The following is a 14,337-nucleotide window of genomic DNA, read 5'->3' on the forward strand; positions in this document are numbered from 1 at the left end:
ACCTAAATTTTTAGTTTTGGTCTATTTTAGTACATAATCTTTCAAAGAAAAAAACTCAAAACTTAATGTTAAGATTTTAACAGGGTTATTAAAATAAAACAAAAAATAAACGTTATGTATGATTTTGAAATAATTGAAAGTTTAGGTACTAAAATATACCAAAATTGATAGTTTAGGTGTTAATTTACCATAGAATAAATTATGTGAAAATAATTCAAATAAAATATTATTATAAATATATTATTTTATTATTAAAATTAAATAAGATGTTAAGTGTGATTAATTTAATAATAATGTAAGATCTTAATCGTATATATTTTATTAATTTAGTCATAATTTAATAAATTTAATCATTTGTTATTTAAAAATATTATTAGTTTAATATTGTTTACAATATTCTTAAATCAAATGAGTTCGTCAAATTAAAACAACAATTGAATAATTACACTCTATTGCAAAATATCAATGAGTTACTATTAAATTATTATATTACGATACGGATAAAATAAAATAATATTTTTAAAAAAATAAAAATATTAAAGGTTAGTTCGACTCGTGATAATTTTATATATTTTATATCATGTTTGATAATTCTGAAAATAATAATTATTAATTATTAATTTTATATTATCTCAATAATTATGATAACTTTGTTCACTAATTACTTAATTATTGAAAATTAGCTAAACTAAAAATGCGTGACACTTATAATATATATGACATATCGCGTGTACGCTGTCACAATTATTTTTTGTCTCTAAGGAAATAACATTGGTGCGTGTGACATGCCATCTACCGAACCAGCTAAAATAATTAAGATGACCAATTAATATAATATATAGATCTAAATCCAATTATTATTTTATTGTTAATACAGATATTTATTTATGAACTCGGCCTTTTCTTATTGTGCTTGTGTGATTAGTATATAAAATTAATATATATTAAGAATTAAAATTTTATATATATATTAAAAGTCGACCATGGATGGGATTCTAATCGATTTATGTGCCTAGGGCACAAAGGCGGTAAATTCAAAAAATATGAAATTCATTAATTTATATAATTTGGGGTAAATACAAGGTAGTATCTGTTAATAGATAACTCTCAATCTTTCGATAATGAACGTTCATACCTCTATCATCTATGGTGCTCGACTACGTGTATGTATGTTAGGTTAGGAGCAGGAACGGACCTATGTGCCCCTCGAGGTAGCAGTTGCATACCCATTTTCCTTAAAAAAAAATATCAACACTTAATACACTATATTAAAACTTCAAAATTCTCCACACCTTTTTTATTTTATTTTTTACTTTTATGCACATTTGTAGTTGAAATTTGTGCTCTTTTCTGCACACTTTGTTTTGTAGTTGAAATTTGTACTCGGAAGTTGTCAATCTATTCCATATTTTCAATTAAAAAACTAATTAAAATAATATGTATCATTTTAAAATCGTTCATTTTAGCTATTACTAATACTAAAGCTTCTGTTTTGCGTGTTCAAACCCACATACTCCAACCCCACTGCTATTCAATTCTCATTTCTCAGCCTTTTTTTGTGCCTAAACCACCCGCCACGACGTCGTTCACCAGCGATTTTTCGGTGAACTTCCTCAATCAAGTCGTCGGTAAGTTGTTGCTCATTTATTTTGGACCCCCATTTTTTAATTCCTGAATCCGCCACTGGTTAGGAGATGTATGAAATCCTCGTATTTTAGAGAGAAAAATTAATTAAGTCTATATTATTTTTACATCTAATTAAAATTTAAAATTAAGAAATTAAATTAATTAATTTATCGAATTGAGAAATCAACATTTAAGTCGTTTAATATATTTTAATCATCGAGTTTAAACAATTTTTTAAGATATTACAATCACGCGACATATTGTGAATCTATCATGTAAGATTTATAATTTTTCAAATAAAAATTTTAAAAATATTAAAATTCTAAAATTTTATAAACCATAAACCCTATTTTTCATTTTTAGATTTAACAATCAATATCAATTAAAGAAATTAATTGATAAATTTTTAAAGCATACAAAATTTAATTAATTGTAATTTTTTTTTTAAATATTATTGATTGTTTTAATAATTCCTATTTAGGGAGGAGAATTTTTGTTTAATGAGTATTGAACGCATAATTAAAATAAAAGAAAATATGTCAACCGATAATTTTTTTTAAAATGTTTGAGGATTATAAAAAATTCAATATGTGTATTTATATTTATGAATAAATTGAGAACTTATTATTATTATTATTATTATTATTATTATTTTGTTGAATATAAATATTTGTTTTGTTAGGTCGTTTATAGTAATAATTTGGTAAAAATAACTATTTTGACTTTATGTATTTGTTCTTTTACGAGTTATTAGACAAAAATAATAATAATAAGAATTAATGTTCAAATAAATATTTAAATTATACTTTTATGTCAAATAAGTGTCTATATTTTTTTTGAATTATGAGGGTGCCTAACATTACAAACGTCAGCACTTTAGGTGTTCGGGCTGTCAACGACATTAATTTTCATTGTTAAGTGACACGTGTCATAACCTGATAATTTTAAAATTTATTTTTTAAAATATTTAAAATATTATTATATTTATAAAACAACCCTAACTTTTCTTATATTATAAAAGTCCCAAAACCATAAAAAATTTCAATGATATCTGATATCCTTATTAACTATGTTAGAATAATAGTTTGGTCATTGAACTTTCAAAAACTATAAAATAATTATTAAAGTTTTAAATTATAATAAAATGATTATTAAATTTATAAATTATAATAAAATAATTATTAAATTTATAAATTATAATAAAATTTATCAAAATATTACCCCAAAAAATAACCATTAAATTTATCAAACTTTTATAAATAAATATAATATCATAATAACCAATTTATAACAATTTAATAAACTTAAACAGCCCCGATAACTAGGGATGAACAAGAGTAAGGTTTTCGGTCAACCCGTCCCGACTCAAAAATATATAACCCAAAAATTGGTATATATATATATATATATATATATATATATATATATTATATTTTTAATTAATAATCTATTTTGACTATTTCTAAAACACTATAAAACTGTTTTTTCTTAAAATTTTATAAGTTAATCCTTAACGTAAAATCTTGGTCCGTCCCGACAGTTTTTTCATCGGTTTTTGTTCGGAAAAACCTTGTTGGAAACCGGTGCGAGGGCTGACACATGACACCGGCTGGTCTAAGCCACCAACCCCAAAGTCTTCCATCTTGGTTGGGTTTATTAATCTACCAAACCTGCTTCAATGCGAATGTTGTAATTGATCTTTCAAATATTAATCAATTACTTAAGTTTCATTCTAACCCTCAACCTAGAATTAAATGTTAGCTCAAGTTCAGTATAAATCATATGTTATGCCTTAATTCAATCCGTGGAATATACATTGACCCGTAAAAGTATATGTTAAAATTATTTTTAAACCCCTAAAGTTCCGTAAGATTTCATCGATATGAAGTATATTTTATGCGATGCAGGAACCAACTTACCTTAGTGGTTAAAGGAATCATTGTTGTTCTTAGAGACTACGAGTTCGAACACCAACGACTACTGCAGGAGGAGGGTGATTAAACTAATTTGATATTTAGTAAAAAAAGATATAATCTTTTCAAATTTTAATAACTTTTTGATATATTATATATAAATTGATTATATCACCGTATGACACATGCATACATAATATTTGATTGCATATTTTAAATTTGAGTAAATTACGCTTTTAGTATATAAACTATAAGTTTTAGTCAGTTTAGATTTTGTTTCATTTTAGTATATCGTTTAAAATTTAACGTTAAATTTTGAAAAAAAAATGAAAGTTTAGGTATTAATACTAAAGTGGAATAAAACTGATAGTTTAGGTACTAAACACGTTAAATTTTTAATGACGAACGACTAAAATAAAATAAAAAATAAACATAAATGTGATTTTGAAAAAATAATGAAAATTCAGATATTAGAACAGACAAAAACTGACAATTTAATTATTAAGTATATAATTTACTTTTTAAATGTTTGAATGCGCATGTAACGTAAGTTTACACACACACAAAAATGTTTTATCAATTACGTCTTCTTCAAAATATATATATATATATATATATATTCCGTTATTTACGCTTAGTATGATTATTAATTTAAGCAGTCGCGGATTGATAAATACTTTTTGGGTGAGTATATTTATATATTAATTATTAAATTCTTTATATGAGTGAGTACTAATAGAATTTAAGATGGGACATCATAGTAAAATAAACGACTAATATAAAGAATGCTAAATTATAAGTTTAGGACATAAACTATCATTTTTTATTCGTTTTTAGTACATAAATTTTTAATTTTTTTTAAAACAATATATAATATTTAGTTTTTGTTTCATCTATGTACTCGTCGTTAAAAACTTAACGCATTTAATACTTAAACTATCAGTTTTGGTAAGTTGTAGTACCTAAACTTTTAATCTTTTCAAAATTTAACGGTAAATTTTGAATCAGGGTATTAAAATGAAATAAAAATTAAACTTTAGGTATGGTTTTGAAAAAATTAAAAATTTAGGCATTAAAACGGATAAAGATTAATAGTTTATTTACTAAACGCATAGTTTACCCTATAAATAAAGAAATACGTCAGTCATTTATTCATTTTTTAATATAATTCAAATGTTATTATTTTGATAAATAATCAAAATATTATTTTTGATATTTTATGTGATATAAAGATAATTTAGTACAAAAGGCAGAGGGGGTGGGATCAAGAAGGAGAAGATAGCACGTGCAACAACGTGCAAATTGGCGGGGATTTGACCTACAGGAAGGCGCCCCAATAAAAAATGTTGGGTAAATTACAATGATCATCATTGAACTTTATTTTCTCTCTTATTTCATTCATTTACTTTAAATTCATTCAATTTTATCACTGCATTTAATACAATTAACATTTTTTTATCACTCAACCATTAAATATTTAACGTCATTAAAAATAGGTCGTTTTAGAAAAACAAAAATTTCACCAAAACGACATCGTTTTACATATATATAACAACTCATTTACAACATCGTTTAGTGAGAAAACGGATGAGTGACCAAAAATGTTAATTGTGTTAAATTCAGTGAGAAAAATTGAATGGATTTAAAGTACAATGAGTGAAATAGGAGAAAGAATAAAGTTTACTGATGATTGGTGTAATTTACCCATAAATGTTAAGACCTTTTGGTATTATCCATTACAAAACCAACTAGAAATCCCACTCCTAATATTTTTTTGTCAAAACATGGTTTAGTCATTTGGAGGTTACAATAATGTCATAATTAGTAATAGAATTTTTATCTAATTACACCCTACTAAAAAATGTAATTTATAATGTTTTTATTCAATTTTATAAGAGACATTTCGATAATTATATTATTTAAAAAAACTTAATTATATTAAGATATTTCAATAGTTAAATGAATGATTGTTATTTTCAGAGATCTCATGTTCCAACACCAATGACTCGATTATCATCACTAGTTAAGATCGAATAAAATAAAAATTTAACCCACCCGACCCGATTGCCGTCGCCAGTTTTGATGCAACGGACACTTTCAATTTCAAAATGCCTTATGATTTGAGCCGTGTATTAATGTATCCTTATTTTTTATTAGGGTAAAGTATAGTAATGGTCACTGAGCTTTTCTAAAGCTTTCATTTAGGTCCTCCAACTTTTAAAACTTGCAATACAGTCCCTCAACATTTAGTCTGTTTGCAATATGATCCCCCAACGGTTACGTCGGGGACCATATTGCAAACAGACTGAATGTTGAGGGACCATATTGCAAATGGACTAAATATTGGGGGGATTATATTGCAAGTTTTAAAAGTTGAGGGACCTAAATGAAAGATTTAAAAAAATTCAATGACCATTACTATACTTTACCCTAATTTTTATATTATTCCAAACATGCATGCGTTCGACTATCCTAGGATTAGCATATATTTTATGGGGGAATGAAATTTATAGTAATTGCACACATAGTTAATCTTATTCATTTTCAAGCATTTATTTTATTTATATTTTTAATTAATGTATTTTATTATCTAAATTTGCATTAAAGTTTACTCGATTCACTTACAATTACATTTTCTTTGCATTTTGCATGTGTTGTCTTAACATAAATTATTTAAAAATTTTGACTTGTTTATAACGTAAGTTTATATCTCAAGATAATATTTGTGAACCAAACATGAGAGTATTATGTTAAAATGTAAGATGACTTAAATCAAATGATAAAAAAAGATTTAAAAATAGTGGGTTTAATTGTAGCAAAAATAGGCTGAAAATACTTAAAATTTTCATTAAAAAAGAAAAGAAAACAAGAAAAAAATAAATGTCAAAACAGAGAAAACAATTTTTTTGGGTAAAGTATAGTAATGGTCACTGATTTTTTCTAAAGCTTTCATTTAGGTCCCCAACTTTTAAAACTTACAATATAATCTCCTAACATTTAATCCGTTTGCAATATGGTCCCTCAACATTTAGTCCGTTTGCAATATGGTCCCCGACGTAACTGTTGGGGGACCATATTGCAAACGGACTAAATGTTGGGGGACTGTATTGCAAGTTTTAAAAGTTGAGGGACTTAAATGAAAGTTTTAGAAAAGTTCAGTGACCATTACTATACTTTACCCTTTTTATTAAATGCTTTAAAAACTATTAATTATTTTCCCAATATTTAAAAATACCTTAAAATATAGAAAAGGAAAATGCTTTAATGATCGATGAGCTAATTTTTTTTGTTAATAAGGTAATTAATCTTTTAAATTTGTAATAAATCACTAACTATTAATAATTAATAATTAACAAAATTGTTGATATTTTAATTAAATAAATTTATATAATAATAATTTGATATTGTATATTATGGGAGACAAATTCTCTTATAAAATTGGATATCTTGTTTTACCGTAAATTATTAACAATTTTTCAAATCAATCACAATGTGGGAATAAAAATTGAAACCATGTAACCATAAAATATAAATATCTTATCACTGATATATTTAGTACGTTGACGTACGAATAACCATAAGACTACCACAAGAGTCTTATATTTGCATCATTAGACATAATTAGTGTAAATCCTTCTCAATTATGAGAAGAAGGGGTTTCCCTTTCCCTTCTTGTTCTCTTTTCCTCTTCATTTCATCCTACACAAATAGTATATCGACTCACGATCGTATTATCACTGGTTGTAATTCTCCGTCTAAATTAGAATGGGCGAATCATCCACGATTATAGATAGTGACGGGACTCGGTGATATAGTTTAAAGGGGTCAACTTAAAATTTTTGAAAAAAAGAACTTTAAACTAAATTTTTTAAAAATTTTGAAGAGATCAATTTAGAAAAAAAAATGAATTATAATTAAAAAATTTAAAAATTTAAAAATTTGAGAGTCTTAATGAGAATTTTAAAAAATTATGGTTGATGCTTAGTTAAAAATATTTTTAAAAAATAAAAATCAATATAGATTTCTAAAAACTTTACGGGACCAAATTAAAATTTTTAAAAATTTAAGACCTAAACTTTAATTATCCAAATTTTAATGGTTTGGCCCCCACTAGTTTTCATTATCTTCCACCATTTATTAGAAGACAATATCTATTTGAACGACTCTTACTCATTTAATAATGGACATTTAAATACCCCTTCAAATGGTGTGATCAAATCTGAGATCTATAGGGATAAAATCACTCTTAAACCATCGAGATCACTTTCATCGTAAGAGAGTTTGATGACTATATTAACAAAAGTTTTAGTTCAGTGTGTTAAAACAAAATCTAAGCAATAGTTCAGTGACCTTGAAACTAGTTTACCCAAATTTCTATAACCATCCGGCAAGGTATCGCACCTCGTGCCTTTCTGCAAACAAAAGGAAACTACTTTCAAATCCTGAAGCATTAATTACTTAGGATTATGTGGTGGATCTCTTCTGGCTAATTATTTTATATGGAAGCTTCATTATTCGCTGTGTAATGCACTGTATTGATTGTTGCAGGGTTCTTCTAAAGCCGGGTTTCTCGGCGAAGCCTCGATCGATTTCTCCGATTTTGCAGCCGAAAACAGCCTGTTACGGTCTCCCTGCCCCTTAAGTTTGCAAACTCCGGTGCCATTCTACATGTTAGTTCCAAGCATTTTAATTCTGTTGATTTTGAAATCTAGTATTGGCTTCAGTGTAACTTGGTTTTGAAATTCATGGTGATCCATAGGTGACAATTCATAAAATTGAGGGAGCTGAAGATCAGAGGTGATACAAGCATTAATAATCCGTATCTGTAGCCATTCACTATGTACCTTTTTGTTTTCTTCTACTTACCTATATGTAATTCGATTTCCAATATCAGATACGTCGGAGATGGTGAAGATTCGATCATTTCCAGAGAGGGAAGCCTGCACAGACAAGTCATGGATTACAGTGACAATGTCCAAAATTCAGCAGAAGTAAGTTCGAAATCCCAACTTGTGTTGTTTTAGTATAGTTTAGCATGAATGATTTGGTTAAAAGCATACTGAAATTATTACACAGGATGGGGATTTGGACCCTGCCGAATTATTTTCACCTCTACAGCAAAATTCGATGCCTCGGAGAGCGGCGGATACTGCCACGACTGAAAGGAAGATGCACAGGAGAACGAACACGGATTGGTCGGGCAGTTCAGCTTCAGATGGGAGTTTAACTGAGCTAGCTAATAGCCCTGATGACATCCCAAGAGAATGGCACAAGGGATCGGATCCTGTCGAGAAACTCAGAAGTGAAAACACTATGTTATTGAGGCAACTAGAAGTATCCGAATTGGAGTTGCAGTCTCTTAGGAAACAGATTCTGAAGGAGAACAATCGGACGCGGGATCTGTCGAGACAAATTACCAGCCTTAAAGAAGAAAGAGATGCAGTGAAGATAGAGTTCGAACAACTCAAGTCGAAGGAAGTATGTGACAGTGGATCAGAAGACGAAAACGAGGGATCAAAGGCTCTGCTAAAAGAAATTAGGCATGAGCTGGAGCATGAAAAGGAGTTGAATGCCAATCTCCGGTTGCAGCTGCAGAAGACGGAGGACTCGAATTCTAATCTAATTCTTGCAGTTAGAGACCTCAATGAAATGCTAGAGCAAAAGAACATCGAAATAGCTCGCCTCACCAGCAAGATCGAAGCAAGTACGAGTATTGAAGAAGCACGACACAATACCGATGAAGTACACATGATGAAGCAGACGATCACAGACCTGAATGCAGAGCTGGAGTTTTACCAGAAACATAAGGAGGAGTTAGAGATGCATATAGAAGAATTGAACCATGAAAATGACAAAAACCAGCTACAAGAATCAATGAAGACACGAAATGAACTCGAATCACAAGTGCAAAGACTTGAGGATGAAATCAAGCAGCAATCAGAAGAATACTCGGAGTCCTTAATCGCCATCAACGAACTCGAAACTCAAGTGAATGAATTAAACAAAGAACTGGAGAATCGAACACAAGGGTTTGAAGAAGAGCTCGATGCCATTATACATGCCAAAACCGAGCAGGAACAGCGGGCCATCCGAGCAGAGGAGGCCTTAAGAACAACAAGATGGAAGAATGCTGCCAATGCCGAGCGGGTTCAGGAAGAATTCAAAGAGCTCTCTGTTGAAATGGCTGGTAGGCTCGATGAAAACGAAAAGATGACAATGAAAGCAGTTGCAGAAGCGAATGAAGCCAATGAAGAACTCAGGCTACTTAAAGATCAGACCGTGATCGAACTAGACAACCTCAAGCACCAACTAGGTCTCAAAGAAGAACAAATAGCAAACATGTCAATGGAACTCGATGATAAGACTTCAAAACTTCAACATGCACAAAAGCAAGAGAAGGAAAACCAGGAAGCCTTCTCGAAAGAAATTCGAATGCTCAAGACCGAGATCGAGAAGCTCGAAGAGCAGAGAAACCAATTTTCTGATCAGGCAAAGCAAAGTGATGAAACCAGAAAAATGCAGACATCAAATGAAAAAACCGAGATTCTGATACAAAGATGGAACAAAGAAAGAGATGAATTGGAGAGAAAAATCGCTTCGGCAAAGAAGGAAACAGAGAAGGCACAGAAGCAACTGATTAGTACAAGGTCATTGAAGGATAAAAAGGAGATGGTGATCTCAAATCTGCAGTCAGAAATGGATAACATCAGAGTGGAGTGTAACGACTTAAAACACAGCCTGCTCCAAGAAGAAAGGGAGAAAGAACAGCTGAGAAAACAGTTGTCCCAATTAAGAAACGACCTGCAAAAGAAGGAAGACGAAATCAGCTCTATAGCAGTACCAGTTGAAAGGTATGAGCATAAGCCAATCTTTTTGTTTGAAGAATTACATCTCCTATGGAATTCATCGACTAATCATCCATGTTTTTCCTTCTTATGAAAATCAGCAGTGATGCTACTAATCTCACCGGTTTGCTAAGTGAAGCGGAGGGTCTCAAGGAGAGGAATAAAGCTATGGAGCGTGAGCTTAAAGACATGGAAGAAAGATATTCAGAAATAAGTCTCAGATTTGCAGAAGTGGAAGGTGAAAGACAGCAACTCGTGATGACTGTGAGAAACCTTAAGAATGGCAAGAAGAACTAAACAACACAAAAAGGAAGAACTTGTGAAATAGCATAAGCTGCAAATTTGGGTTTTTGAGGTTTTAACCGAATAGTTAGGAACCGATTTATTGCCTCCGTTTTGATGTTTTTAATTTTTTGTCATGTACGTTTTTTTATTAAATAAATAATTTTTTTAATTTTTATTAAAATTTAAATATAAAATAAGTGCTCAAATTATAACGTTTTTCACGAATATGTGTTTAAATTATTTTTTGAATGATCTCGGTACCTAACGTTATAAACATTATTATTTTAGGTGTTCGAGCCATTAATGATGTTAATTTTTTTCGTTAAGTGATACGTGTCAAAATCTGGTAATTATTTTAAAAATATTTAAAATTAAAAATTTAAAGTTATAATTAAAGAAACACAAAAATTTTGAAATAACCCAAAGACTTTGAAAACCTTCATTTCTACCATTAAACATAGGTCGTCCACTGCCCTTTGTCGTCGACGAAACTCCACCCGACCTTAACTTCCCGTGGTGACTAATTGTTGAAAACATTTTTGATATTTCGATATAACAAATTAAGTTAAATGAATTTTAAGATTTCACAAATGATTTTACAAATTCGATTCAATTAACCGAATATCAAATTATTACTCCAAGTTTTTCAAGATCAATTTTAATCCTTACTAAATGTGTAAAATTGTGATTTGTACTTAAACTATTTTTGAAACAATTTTCACAAAGTATTTTGAACCAAAAACATGCCTTAAATCAATTATTCAAAGGCATGCACCGATGCATCAGTCCATGCATCGATGCATCGATGAATTAATTGAACATCGAATGCATTCCATGCACCGATGCACTCTCCATGCATCGATGCACTCTGAATATTTTCAAAACATCGAATGCATTTGATGCATCGATGCACAAGCCATGCATCGATGCATCAGGCTATTTTTCAAACATCGAATGCATTTCATGCATCGATGCACACTTGGTGCACCGATGCATCAAGTGTTCCAACGGTCAAAATATTTGAATTTTACACGAATGCACCGATGCATACTTGATCATGCATCGATGCATGAGACGCTCCACCTAGAAAAATTAATTGTTTTCACACTTAAACGGCTCTATTATCCCCACTAATTATCACCAACGTTCATAATTGATTCAAGGGGTATTTAAACAAGTTCTGGAGCCATTGATCAAGAACAAGAAACATCAATCAACTAGAATCAAGAGAGAATCAAAGAGAAATCATCAAACCTCAAGTTTGAGTATTTCAAGCCTATTTTTCATCCAATATTCATTTGCTTTCAAGAACACTTTTGTACTCAATTGTATTTATCCTTGAGTGTTCTTTTCTTTGTTCTAGAATTGTGCAAACATCTTACTTTGTGAGGTTTTCTTGTAAGTTTGCAAATTTGTAATCTTCTCTTTGGGAAAAAGAGTGTTCTCAAGAGTTGGGGTATACTCTTGAGGGATTTTGTAAGGTTATCTCTTTGGCCCCAAAAGAAAGAACAAATTAGTGAATTTGTTGGAAAATCCTTAGTGTGGATAGCTAAGGTAGTGGACGTAGACTTTGTTTGAGAAAGTCGAACCACTGTAAACCGTTGTGCAATTACTTTAAATTTTCTGCAAAAGCTTCCACGAAATTTTTAATTGCCAATTCACCCCCTCTTGGCCGATTCCGTAGATCGATTAACTCAATAATTTGTATCAGAGCCTCACTCATTTGAAGGTTTAATCGCCTCTTGAGTCGATTCGGAAAGAGTTACATCGATTACCAAGTCATCAATGGCCTCCACTTCAAATTACGACTCCGGTCTTGATTCGATGCCCGTCAACAAGCCTCCTTTCTTCAATGGAGCTAATTACGCCTATTGGAAGAATAGAATGATGTACTTCATTCAAGCAAGTGACATGGGAGCATGGAATGCCGTAGAAGAAGGATACATCAAGCCTATCACTCATCCAAGGTTGTGGAGTGAAGGATAGACAAGAATGTTCCAGCTCAACTCCAAAGCCATCCATATTATTTTTGTGCTCTTGGACCAGATGAATACGAAAGAGTTTCATCGTGTACAACCGCCAAAGAAATATGGGACAAGCTTCAAGTCACACATGAAGGTACATATGAGGTAAAGAAATCAAAAATTAGTATTCTAACGCATAGCTATGAAAATTTCAGGATGAAACCAAATGAAGACATCAAAGCTATGATGGATAGATTTTCAACGATTGTCAATGGTCTCAAATCATATGGAGAGATCATCTCAAATGAAAAGCTTGTGAGGAAGTTAGTCTACTCCCTCCCAAAATCATGGCAATCAAAGAAGACGGCAATCATCGAGTCTAAGGACCTATCGTCCTTAACTCTTGAAGAACTTATCGGTTCACTCCTCACTCATGAGATGATGCTCGAAGATGAGGTGGACCTTGATAAAGTTGAAGAGACACCAAAGGAAAGGAGAAGAAGAAAAATATTGGAGTTGCTCTCAAATCCACAAAAGATGAGAGTGATTCTAATAATGATGATGATGACGAGGAAATGGCATTGTTTGACAAACGGTTCAGAAAATGATGAGACCTTACCAAGGAAGAAAATTCAACGAAACAAAGGCCTCAAAAATGAACCAAAAGAGAAGGACCCAATCATTTGCTATGAATGCAAAAAGCCGGGGCATGTCAAATATGATTGCCCACAATTGAAGAAAAAAAGTCAATCAAAGAATAAGCACAAGGCTCATGTGGCTACATGGAGCGATGAAGAAAGTTCCGATGAAGAGGAACAAGAAGTAGCAAACTTGTGCTTGATGGCATTCGGGGAAGATTCTAAGGTAACCTCTAACTCATCCGATTTTGATGATTTATCTTATGATGAGTTATTTGAGGAGTACAATGGGTTGGCTTCGGATTATGAGAAATTGTTTTTTAAAATATAAAATGATGTTTCAAAATTGAAAAATGAAAACAAACTCATATCCAAAACCAACAACGATCTTGAAAGTAAAATCAAAGATTTGCAAATCAAACTAGAAGAGTTTGAAAAGAAAAAATTAGATTTGCAAAATTTACTTTCAAAGATCAATGATGATCATCAAAAGAAAATTGATGATCTTAAAACTTCTTTTGATAAAGTTGGAACAAAACATTTTGAAAGAGGTGGAAATTCAAAATCCAACTTTGTTAGAAAAAGTTTTAGAAACTACAATCATAGAGGTCCCCAAAGAACCTCTAATGGAAAAATCATTAGAAGTATGTGGGTTCCTAAAGAACTCATTACTACTAAAGATAAAAATATCCTACACAAATGGATACCTAAGGGGACTAGGATTTTGGAAACTAATGAATATGGACCCAAAAGAATTTGGGTACCAAAAATAAAAAATTAATCTATGTTTGTAGGGAAAGGAGCATTGCTACAAGGCACGGGAAACAAATTCAAACTCATGGTACCTTGATAGTGGATGCTCAAGACATATGACCGGAGACAAAGCCGGTTCATTGAGCTTAACGCCAAAAATGGAGGAGAAGTGACTTTTAGAGACAATTCAAAAGGTCACATTGAAGGTATTGGTACAATAGGTAATACCTCTTCCATACAAATTAAGAATGTTTTATATGTGAATGGATTAAAGCATAATCTTTTGAGTATTAGTCAATTATGCGATAAAGGA

The 14,337-nt window shown here is 30.6% G+C and overlaps 1 protein-coding gene and 1 long non-coding RNA gene across 2 annotated transcripts; both read left to right on the plus strand.

Moving 5' to 3' along the window:
• Positions 1-8,070: 8,070 nt before the first annotated feature.
• On the plus strand, positions 8,071-8,511 carry LOC120186690. Its single transcript, XR_005522223.1, has 3 exons — positions 8,071-8,209; positions 8,299-8,336; positions 8,434-8,511. It is a non-coding gene; the product is annotated as an uncharacterized LOC120186690 (long non-coding RNA).
• A 104-nt stretch (positions 8,512-8,615) lies between these two features.
• LOC120186691 (myosin-6-like) lies at positions 8,616-10,709 on the plus strand. The gene is made up of 2 exons (XM_039190568.1): positions 8,616-10,390; positions 10,489-10,709. Exons 1-2 carry the CDS (start codon positions 8,667-8,669, stop codon positions 10,679-10,681), a joined length of 1,917 nt encoding a protein of 638 aa, XP_039046499.1. The 5' UTR covers positions 8,616-8,666; the 3' UTR covers positions 10,682-10,709.
• The last annotated feature ends 3,628 nt before the right edge of the window (positions 10,710-14,337 follow it).

Source organism: Hibiscus syriacus, unplaced genomic scaffold, assembly GCF_006381635.1.
Source record: "Hibiscus syriacus cultivar Baekdansim isolate YM2019G1 unplaced genomic scaffold, ASM638163v2 tig00113719_pilon, whole genome shotgun sequence".
NCBI classification, from domain to species: domain Eukaryota; kingdom Viridiplantae; phylum Streptophyta; class Magnoliopsida; order Malvales; family Malvaceae; genus Hibiscus; species Hibiscus syriacus.